The 12071-nt window shown below is 35.7% G+C and overlaps 1 protein-coding gene across 5 annotated transcripts in view; it reads right to left on the bottom strand.

Moving 5' to 3' along the window:
- The window catches only part of VPS13B (vacuolar protein sorting 13 homolog B), a 308832-nt gene that overhangs the window by 161430 nt on the left and 135331 nt on the right, over nucleotides 1-12071 (bottom strand). For 4 of the 5 annotated variants that reach the window (XM_026705908.2, XM_026705909.2, XM_087931542.1 and 1 more), the window contains exons 26-28: nucleotides 10894-11065; nucleotides 9980-10094; nucleotides 1026-1167 (exon numbers count right to left, since the gene is read on the bottom strand). In XM_026705908.2, the coding sequence (XP_026561693.2) occupies nucleotides 1026-1167; nucleotides 9980-10094; nucleotides 10894-11065 (429 nt within the window). Of the gene's footprint in view, nucleotides 1-1025; nucleotides 1168-1713; nucleotides 1781-9979; nucleotides 10095-10893; nucleotides 11066-12071 lie in introns of all 5 variants that reach the window. The other variant, XM_026705911.2, reaches the window with a different exon arrangement.

Below are 12071 nucleotides of genomic sequence, written 5' to 3'. Positions count from 1 at the left end.
GCAATACACTTAAAGAACTACTCCTTGGGAAATTATATGAATTTTCAGTAATGTGTTAGGGAGATGAAAATAAAGAAAATTGGGTAATTGAATTTGTTTTTTTCCCCACACTCAAAAAATAAAATATCTATATGTAGAAGATGGGGTGTATATAAATGTGTGTCCTATAGTGCATGAGATTTCTCCATGGAAAGTAACAAGTGAATTTATATATAAGGCCATCTTAAACATATTAATTTTTGCCAAGTATAAAAATGAGAGGGCAGCTAGTATAACAAAGCAATGGTACAGTTGACTTTTAAAAAATATTCTAGCAGTCACTAACATATATTTACAGCAATATAGAATATATATGAGATAGAGAAAGAAATGGAAATTTCAGGGTCCCTATATTAGCAAAGATTTTTTAAAAAGTTTTATCCTAGAGTGGCTTCCATTTCCTCCTATATCTACATATTTCCCCTTTTCCTTTCTTCCATTGGTAACCCATTAAGCCTTCAATTCTAAAGTGTGTTAAAACTGATCTCACTCACAAATCTTGGAAGATTTTAGTTACTTTGAACGAAAGTTAGCATTATCCTACTGTGGCTTTTGGGTTTTGGCAGTGAGTTTACTCTAAGTTTGCAAAAAATTATCTCAAATATTTTAATAGGCACTCAGTAATTTTGCTAACAGCCATGGAGCAGCAAAACACTTAAACTTATCCTGTAGCTATTAACTTGAACAGCTGTAGCTTCTTAAATGGCCAAATATAAGCATCATTCTTCACATAATTAAATTCAAATCCATAAGTTGTGAAGATAAATATTCTTCTTTTGCTACTCTAGCCAACTTACTTTGCATGTGAAAACACTAGCCAGAATACCACTGGGAAACAGAACATATTTTTTAAACATTAAAAAACAAAAATACGACTTTGACTAATGGGTTTTTAGATGAACAGCTTTCTGCCTTCACCATCACCTCTCTGAAATATTGTTTGTTAGTGGAAGTTCTGTAACATACATCTTGCACTGATTTCTTACAGAAGGAAAGAAGCCAGAGAAGTTACTGAAAGGGTCCTGCTTGCTGACCGGTCGAACCAGCAATGTACGTCTGTTCAGCTTGTCAGTACAGGAAAGGAAGACACCTCCACATTTCCCCAGAGACCAAGAATCTTCCCCAAAGCTTGAGGTGATATAGATAAAAAAAAGCAGAAAAACAAACACTGAGCCTTGGGGGGGAGGGGGGGGGAGAAAAACTCATTAAAAAAATTCAGCCAAATTCTGAAGTCTGAGTTTTCCTTGTGAGTCCTTCACTTCCAATATCACAGATCAAATGATTTTTTTTTTAAAAAAAAGAGAGAAATCATGAAATCAAAAAAGACGTCACTGTTTCATTATTTGGAAGCAACAGCTCAGCAGCAGCAACAACAAAAATCAGGGTTCAAAAGTAGAACATGGCTATTCAGGAATAATGTCCCTTGATTTGCTTTTCAATTATGAACGAAAGAAGTTTTATTAAAATGGAAGGAGATGGATTAAAAGAACTACAGAACTTGAAAAGAAACAAAACTCAATTTTTCCCATCCACCTCTGCAAGAGCAAATTAACATCGTGATGACTTACATCATAATTGTTGCAATCATTCTTCTTGTCATGAAAATAAAGTCATATTTAGATTTTAGAGTAATTATTTGGTTAAATGTATTATTCCACTACATAAAAAGCTCACCACAAGCTTTTCTTTGCATTGTAGAAATATCCCTTCAAAATGTCCAGATTGCCAGCCTTCTCCTGGTCTGGAAAACATAATGTTTACCTTATCTATTCTAAGTAGCTGTTCAGAATTCAAACATTTCAACTACATAAAAACATATACTTTTTATTTAGTTATTAATAGATTCAATTTCTGTAGCCACCCATCTTGCACGAACAATTCCAGGCCTTAATCAGGAAGGGGGAAAGCTTCAACATAATCACAAATAACAATGCACAACAAAAATGAAAATAAATAAATTTTAAAATACAGCTTTAATTCAATTTTACAAGCTGGGTTACCTATACAGGTAATCCTCAACCACAATTGAGCCCAACATTCCTGTTGATAAGCAAGACAGTTGTTAAATGACTTTTGCCCCATTTTAGAACCTTTCTTGCCACAGTTGTCAAGTAAATCACTGCAATTGCTAAGTTAATGGTATAGCTTAAGTGAATCTGGCTTCCTTATTTCTTTGCTTGTCAGAAGATCACAAAAGGTGATCACATGACCCTGGGACATTGCAACGGACATACATATGAACCAGTGGCCAGGTATCTGTGTTGGGTATATGGATACTCCAACTGGTTTGGGTGAATAAATATATGAACCTAGGATTAAGTGCTATGTAGCTTTAAGCACAAGAAACTGCAATGTCATTGTGGGTGCGGTTGCAGGCAGCCATAAAGGTAGGAGGGGAAATGTAATAGCCCCGGCTTCTGGATGCAACTGTCTGAGTCCGGCTTCTGGATGCACCTGGTTACTGTTCCAGGTCTGCTGCCTACTGTGTATTGGAACGTCTATCTGCTTACCTTGGAGGCTACTGTGCCAGATACCATTTCACCTGAACACAAGGACTGTTTACTGGTGAGCTGTGGATTCAGCGTTAGTACTTGAGAGAAAGGTATCTTAAGAAGAAGATATACAAGCAGATAAAGAGATTGTATTTACTGTTTAATGGACTTGATAACTGGATTGATAAACTGGATTCTGACATATGGACTGAATGACTATTCTTAATCTCTGTATGAATTAAATACCTATTTAAACCACAAACAGTGTATTTGTCTCAAGTGTGTGTATACTCTAGGGCCCAGCCTCACTCTCATTTGGCTGCCTGGCTTGACTGCTGCTGTGCACTCAGCTCGGGGGTTTATCCCCAAACACTAACAATCTGAATTTTAATCATGTGACCATGGGGATGCTGCAACAGTGTGAAAAACAGTCATAAGCCACTTTTTTTCAGTGGTGTTGTAACTTTGAACTAAATGAATGGTTGAGGACTACCTGTATAACTGCACTAATATTAAAACAATTATACAAGGTTAATTTCAACATTATTTGTTTATTAGATCAATAAACTGTTGGAATTCAAATGTTATAGGTGATATATAAAACAAGTCAAAATTTCAAAAAAGAATATGGAGGAAACATAATGAAACAATAAAACAATATCTGGTGCAACTTATTGCAGCGGTTTACTTCTAAAGGCCTTCCAAAAGTCTCAGAAGTTTGTGGGAACAGGAAGCCATTCTTAAAAGGCCCATCTTTGTAACTCCTCTTTTAGTACTGCATGACAGAAGAAGTCATCAACAGATATTATTCACACAGTTCAGGCAAGCAGAAGTCAGTTGGTCAGTAAACTAGTCAAACCTCAATTCATGGAATGAGTTATTGGTGATGTGATGACCAGCACCTTGAATTACATTGGGAACAAGCTAACAACTATTGCAGCTCCCACAGCAATACTATGCTTATTCTGTGGGCAAAGGGTAGGTACATTTTCCACTAGCAGAAGTTTCCAGGTTGACTTCAAGTGTAACATCATACAGAACACATTTCAGAAAGCCAATCAAGATTTGTGTAGCTTCTTTTCAATGTTTAATATTCTACAAAATTTACAAGCTTCTGGGACAAATGTAAAATAAATGTCTAATATCTAAGATGTAGGCATGTTTAAAAGGGCATCTGAGAAGAAAGTAAACTATATAAATGTGCCTCTTACAAATCTTAATCGTATGACAAATTAATAATAGGACAGCTGATTCTCAAATAATCATCTCTTAAATCTATGACTAATAGAATGGAAACAGTCACAAAATATGGGACATCTCTCAATATGCATTTCTAGAGCATAATTTCAGAGGAAAAATATAGTAACCTAATAGTGGATTAAAAAAAAATCGTAGGGACAGCTTGGAGTACAGAAAGAAAAAGCAGAAGGAAACTAAAGTTATTTTGACTAAAGTTAGTTCACGTTCAAAACAATGTCCATATTGTATACTGTATAAAGATGCAATTTGGGAAAATATATAATGCTAAAAACAAATACAACTTCATTAAAAATATGGATTAACTAGTGTAGTCCTGTATTAAAGAATAGAATGCATAGAATACTGCAACTATATAGCAGCAAATGGAGGTATGCTAGCTGTTAAATAAAGACAATACAAGCAATTCTGAGGAACATGGTTAAAGAGTAGTCAGGCAGTAGTCTAAATTTTGGGAAACATGGGGAGCAGAAAAGGCAAGTTTCAGAAACAGCAGCACAGGGAGGGAACAACAGACATTGTTTCCAGGATCTGTCTTCTGCCCAAAAAGTTTATGCAGATATTATTTTAAAAATCTACTCATACTCAGATTCTGCTTGTTGCCTTTTAAGAGAAAATAATCTACCAAGGAGAAATGGCAAACTTCTAAATAAGATTTTATTGAATTTAGCTTTGCAATCTTGAATTAGCTTTGTAATCTCCCATTGGCAGTAATTTATTGGCAGTAATGTCTTGTGGGCATCTTCAGCGTTAGGTATCTAACTCCTGTCCAAGAAACAATGTTCATATCTAATATTTCAAATCAGATTTTATTCTCATCAATTCCTGGGATTGATTGGGATTCTCAATATGCCTGTAAACCCATAAATTATTTTTTTGCATTGATAAATGCTTCAGAGAAAGTTAATCTTTATCAGAAATTTTGAGTAAATTCAACATTGTTTTCTTCCATTGGCATATTTTTTAGTAATAATTTACTTGTTCAGTTACCTAACAGTAGATCTTCTATTGGCTGCTCTACCGGTAATATTGGAAGATGGAGAATGTAATATTTGAAAAACATACAATGGGTGCATTTTATAATTGCACATTTTATGCATTATTTTACAGGTAGCAAATCAGCCATTTTAATACACGTATATTGTTCTAAGATAGGGTTGATACACTCTGACAATCAGGTTGACAATCACTTTGAGAATGTCAAAGTGTTTAGGAATTTAGCTGCACTCCCAAAACTTTGAGATGTTTTTTCCAAAACAGTGTACTAAAATGATGAGGCATTCATACAACCCTTGAAGTCTGAAGACATTTAAAAAACTGTTCTTTGATTTCATTAGTTGCAATGGAATAATTAATTCATAGCAAGGCCAAAATGTGATAAGTTGAAGAGTATTATTATATTAGTGTATATTTGAGTGTTTAGAAGCTCTATAATTAAATCCATATAAATTATTTCTCTCAGATGCTTGGCTGGGTCCAAACATGAGAAGATTAATGGATTTCTCAGCCCTTCCTCACATTGGGCGTGCCTCAGTGTTGTCCTTAATCTCAAACATAACGCAAGACCACCAGCAATCCTGGGAAAGGTGGGAGTATTTGGCATAAGCCAGAATGGTCTTCTGCTTGATGATTAGTGAACAATGAATTTTGTTCCATGGTGTATGTATTTTTTTTAATTTACATCTTGTCTTTTTCCAGGAGCTTAAGTCCACTTACATGAGGATTTCCTTTCCTTTTATCAACACCTGATGATATGGAAATTTAAATGAATCACCAGTGCAGATGGGTTTTTTTTTTTCCTAAAAATTGGGTGACATATCTAACTCCAGTTCAGATAAGGTAGAATTTGTAGCCTGGAATTTAATGAATAGTATAGTCACAGATGGTGTACAGGCAGATGGTTTGTTTCTTCTTCATGAAAACCATCCTGGAGAAATTGACATTTTGCCCACACATAACTCAGGTTCTTCTGATGTTGCAACAGCAGCACCAGCCTCCAACAGCTGCAAATACCCTTGATATTTACTGGAGAAATATTCTGCTTTTCTGTAGGAACATTGCATTTCATTGAATCTTTCATAGTGAACTTAATGCTACAGGAAACAGCTACTACATTGAATTGGTCCCAATTATTGTAAATAATCATAGAAACGGAAGGAATATCAGATGTATACATCCAGACAGAAATGAATTTTCCAAGGCAATTCCATGTTTGGGAAACACAAAATTTATAAAACTACTAGAAGAAATGTAATCATGGCAATGTCTCACTGGATATTTAGGAGCACAATTAGTTATCTCTTCAAACTGATTACTTTTTTGGTCCTGGAGTAATTTGTTCCCAGTTGAAAAGCATCTTTTTTTCAAAGATATTAACAGTAAATGTCCAGCCTGCTTTTCCCCCCCAGAAAGCTAAGGTATAGCCTTTTCTGCTGTGAAAGTACCATACTGTTTACAAAGTGTACACTACTATTACTGTTAATCTTCTCACCACTCCTTATCACCCATCCCCTCCCACTTGTGATTGTAGGACTGTAACTTTGTTGCTTGTATCCGTACGATTTATATTGACTGTTTCCTAGTATGATTTGATTGTTGATTGTACCCTATGACTATCATTAAGTGTTGTACATTATGATTCTTCATTATTAATGAATGTACCTTTTCTTAATGTATACTGAGAGTATTTATACCAAGACAAATTCCTTGTGTGTCCAATCACACTTGGCCAATAAAGTATTCTATTCTATTCTATTCTATTCTGTCCTGTCCTGTCCTGTCCTGTCCTGTCCCGTCCCGTCCCGTCCCGTCCCGTCCCGTCCCGTCCCGTCCTCTCCTCTCCTATTCTAATGGACTCATGGCACTTCTATATTTGTTATGCCAGTATTGACTGTATTAAATTTCTGGTAACCCATTGATCTTAAACATATGCCAGGAGGCAAATATATTCAAACACATCCAACATCTTTTTGGAGACTAAAACTTGATTGGTTTATGAGGTAGCCTATTCCAGGCAAAGTCTTATACAGTAAACCAGAGGTTGCTGGACTAGGCAGCTAAATGTCTCTACTTTCTAATTTCCTTAAATCTCTCCTACAAAGTAGTGGGATTTACTCCAACAGATACGGACTTGCTAATTAACCAAAAGGCCTTAAGAGAACTGATGAAAAAATACACTTGCACATAGGCATCCTTCATCCTGCAGCTGCACAGATAGTGTAGTGAGCTGGAATTTTGGGAAACTTCTCAGCATTTTGGACAAATTTTGCAGGTGAGGCAAATTTTCACTCAGGCTGACTCAATTCCAATCTATTTAATTATCCCTGTATAACTTTTATAACAGCTACTTGAACAAGCTGATCATCTGAGTTTCTTGCAACAATACTTCAATTTCAAGTCAGTTTCATGTATGTCCAAGGATGTCCAGCATAATGTGACAAACTAAGGTCAATGATTCAAAAGATACATACACTGAATAGAAAAGAAGTAGATTCATTCATTTCCAGTTCAGGACTGAATGCAACAGAAGCAACGCAAGCTATTCAGAGAAGCAAGCATAAAAAGAAACCAGTAAACAGACTAAAGTTCCAAAATTCAGATGAGTAGCAAAATTCAGAATGTCTGGATAAAAGCATTTCAGCAGTGACTATGGCTCTCCAGTGGAGGTTCGTAATACTTATTCTGCCTGATGTTCACCAGGAATCAGTATTCCTTCATTTAGTCAAGCTCTCCAGTTGCTCCGAATCCCTTTACCTTCAGTTCCTACTGTTAGACCAATCAGATTCTACTTGCTAACTATTTATTTTGCTAATTATTGCTCTACTGTTTGTATAATTCACCACAATATTTTTTCAAGTATATGTTTTCTCCACTACTTACCTATTTTAGTTAAAATACTCTATTTAGTTGATTATCTATACATATGTATGATGCTTGTTTTTACTTTTATTGAGTACTGATTCATATTGTATTATGTATGTGTAATTACTGTTAGATTCACAGTTTAAAACTGCTGAAAGTATAATAATTCAAAACCTAATCAAGAACTAAGAATATTTAAGATAGTGTCTAAGAATATAGGCAGTTCCAAGTAGGATGGGGGGTTTGTTTGTTTGTTTGGTAAAATTAGGTGTTCAGGTCTAATAAATTCAACATTTCCAATCCAAGTCCTTTAGCTATTGCTCTGAGACTTCCAATCACGATTAGTATAACAAGGGATTTTTTTTTCAACTTTGATCCACAAGTCCTGGTATTTCATAAATTTTTCCAATTGCTTTTCCTCAGTTTGGAATAGTAGCATCAGTGAACCAGACTTTCTTCTCAATAACTGTTATATCAGCCATGTTATGAATGCGGTTGTTTTATCATCAATTCCTAGAGCCATCTTTAATTAATGTAGATAACTAGATATTATAGTTGGTTTTTCTTTTACTCTTTGGATTTTTAATAATAATAATTCTTTTATACACAGAAATTCCTCGACCTACATTGAGAATTGGGACTGGAACTTCCATTGCTAATTGATAAAGTCATTAAGTGAGTCACTCCTAATGACCTTCCTGTCATTATAACTAAGCAAATAACTATAGTTGTTAAGTGAATCTGGCTTCCATTTTTGACTTTGCCTGTCAGAAGCCCCCTGGGAAAATCACAAATGGCAATCACCTGATCCTGGGACACTGCATCATAAATACATGCTGGTTGCTAAGCACCTGAATTTTGATCATTTGACCGTGGGGGTGCTGCAATGGTTGTAACTGCAAGGACCAGTTATACATCACTGTTTTTGAGCACTATCATAATTTTAAATGAGGCTAATCCAAATGGCAGTTCATATATTTTCATACTGCTGATTAGAAAATGTTTGCTTTACTAAACAACTGTAATCTTTGCTATTTCTTATGTATAAAATACATTTCAGTAACATAGCACTATTACTGTCTGACACCTTTAATCTGAGCAACAAATTAGTAAAAAATAAGAGTTTTTTTCATACAACATAATCTTATGAATATTACACCACTATGGTATCAAATTTCTGCAATTTAAGCTCATACAAATCATACACAAAAGGAAAGATATCTCTCTTTTCTATCATGAGATTAAAATTTCATTTCATTTTTTAATGATAAATTAGCTACCTTAATTAAGAATGTGACAAAATGTTTAATAAAGAAGAAAGAAGGAAAGGAAAGTATATGGTGAGCAACAAAAGATTATGACAGAAAAAGATGAACAGCTTAGTAAGGAATGTATCTAACAGGACAATCCTTTGCAGGGATGGATGCAAATATTTTTACGACCAGTTCTGTGGCTTTGGCTAGGTGGGAGTAGCTAGGTAGGCATAGCCAGGTGACTGGGTGGGCATGGCTTTTTTTTTTTGTAGCATCCCCCTGGTATTGGGTCTCCTGGGCCTCAGAGAAACCTCCTGGGTGAGGCGTTTTTGCTCCCAGAAGGCTTCCCTGAGGCCCAGGAGGCAAAAAAATGGAGCACAGAGGCAGAGCGCAGCACGAAGAGTGTGGTTACTAAGTGAAAAATCACATGAGCATCATGTGACTGTGATTGCAATTTCATTTCCGTATTTTCCATTAATTCTGCCTTTTGGAAACTGGTTGTAAAATTCACAAATGGCAATCATGTGACCATGGGACGCTGCAATGCCTGTTAGTGCTAGGTTTTGTTGCAAAGCTTTTTTTCCATCCAAACTCTTGTAACTTTGAATGGTGACTAAATGAGGCAGTCAGTAAGTGAGGACTACCTGTACAAGAAGCTGTTTCTTAGTTGTACTCCTTGATGAGGAGAAACTGCCCATGGCAAAAGAAGGCTTGTTCTAGGCTAAGCATTTAGTCTGGCTTAATATATAACTAAGAGCTGTAAACAGTGAAACTTTACATAGAATATGCTAACTCTCTGGTGCCAACTAACTGCCATCTGGATTTTTATAACTAAGATTTGGCTTAAGAGGTTGCGAAATTTGTCTTATCAACAACTTCATTTAAGATGTTAGTGAGACACAATATAAATGAACTTCCAATTACAACCAAGATTGTAATATTGATACCTAGAATTATAACATAGCAATATAATTTCAAATACATAACCTCAGCCTTTCAGATTAATAACTATTACCACTGAAACAATATAGATGTTTCTATATGAATACTAATATAAAATGAACATAAAATTCTTACCTATTTCTGTAGTGGTCAATGTTGAAACTTTCTATTTTACACTTTACTTTAGTGTAGACATCTTGTACATCTATTGAGGCACTGAGATCTTCTAACTCACCAACCACACATATCTCTGCAGTATCCAATAAAATTAGCCAGTTTACCAATAAATCACATGATTATTTTGTAGAAATGGAGAAAAAAATAGTTTGACTTAATTTCAAACCAATATTATTAAAATAAATCTTAAATAAATAATAATTCCCCCTGAAATGTGTATGAAAAGCTCAAATACAATTTGGTTTCCCCTACTCTTAACTTTATCTAGCTTAGTATACAGATATTATATTCATAAAGGGAGGGATAGGGGCCGGATTCTGTTCCACAAACAAAGCCATGGACTTGACTAAAGCTATATACACACAAGTACATGTTGCTAAATGACAGTATGCATATATCTACTACTATCCATCTAGTTATATAATTACTAACTGCTATTATATAACCTATCCCTTTCAATAGACAGATCAACCCTAAAGCAGCCATTAAAATCAGTACATAGTGCACATAATCACTTGATCTACAACCATATTTAAGATTCTGCTGACTGGGATGAGATCAGTAGAAGGACATCAATTGTAACTTCACTGTTGATAAGGCATAATTGTTCTATTCATCCCACCGTCTAATACAAGGCTGGAAAACCACTGGCTGTGGTCTTATGCAGCATGACTTTTATAGTCCTCAGATCCAGCCACAAATATCATTTGTCTAGTGTTAAAATGGAGACATTGAACAGATTTGATCTCTCTTCTTTCCTCAAACATGGAAGGACAATATGTTAAGCCTCCATTGGGGCAGCATGTTTGAGCAAATGTGTAAGACAAGTTCTGTTCCATGATGCTTTTGCTTTTTAATCTGAAATGTAATACCTGTGGCATTGTTTTCTGGATCTGGTGCAAATAACTTTACAGTAAGCTTCGGCAACATCCACTGCATCCATAAACTCACACGTCCGCTTGAGATGCCAATATTGCTTGTTGTTTGCTCTAAGGTAACAGAGTCTGAGAATGGAGAATCATCACCCCCTTGGAGGGATTCACCCTGAGAGAGAGAGAGAAAGAAAAAAAAGGGGGGGGGGGAATGAAAGAATTAAAAAATCTAAATTTAAAATATCAACCATTCCTATTCATGTTAATAAAAAAGTATATTTGAAAAAGAAATTCTGACATGGAAATTGTACATGTAAATAAAATACTTTACAAGATATGGCTTATTAAGTAAGGTCTGTAAAGTGAGGAAAGACTCTGATGTACATTGCTATGAACAATTTCTTCTTCTGTCTGCCCACAAAAATGTGCTGTTTCTAAACTGGTACCATTCTACAATGATAACCGGAAACTAGGACATAAAATACTCCTATACATTTTTCGTAACATTAACTTACTTCTTTCATACATATTGAAGACCCTATTACTGAGAATACTCTGATACTGTGATGACCCGTAGTCTCTCAAAATAACCCAAAACCCAAAACATATATTAAAGTCCGGTAAAGCCTTCAACTTAACTTCACTGTTTTATTAGGCACAGTTTAAAGTCACAAAAGTAAATAACGAGGCAAACAGAAAATCAAAACAAACCGCATTGATGAGAATTCTGAAGCAAGCCGAGATAACTAATTATAAACTCCAGGAAAATAACTGAGAAAAGTCCATGGGAAGAACACTAGCAAAGATAAGCCTCTTTCAAGGTGAACACTAATTGACTTCAACAATTCTAACTGCGCAGTTGCAAACTTATATACATAGCTCCCACCTGCAAGCCACGAGGAGGATCATGGTAATCTCCTCTTGAGTAGACCTCGCTTTTCCCTGATCCTCTCCTCCCTGCATGACCTAGGATGGATAGGGGATGGGCCTGGATCCTCCTCTGACTGCTCAGCCGGCCTCTGCCCTTCCCCAGCCTCCTCCACCACCTCTGGAGCCACAGTCCCACTCCCTGTTGGCTGTTCCTCCTCTTCCTCAGAGTCAGACTCCACTAGGGGCATGACAGATACATACATATAAGCCAACAAAAACCCAACCCAATCATTTCTGATGTCCATTTA

Source organism: Pseudonaja textilis, chromosome 3 (assembly GCF_049901715.1).
Source record: "Pseudonaja textilis isolate UNSWEBS1 chromosome 3, rPseTex1.2, whole genome shotgun sequence".
In the NCBI taxonomy this organism is placed as follows: Eukaryota; Metazoa; Chordata; class Lepidosauria; order Squamata; family Elapidae; genus Pseudonaja; species Pseudonaja textilis.
This window is presented reverse-complemented; position numbering and strand designations above follow the sequence as displayed.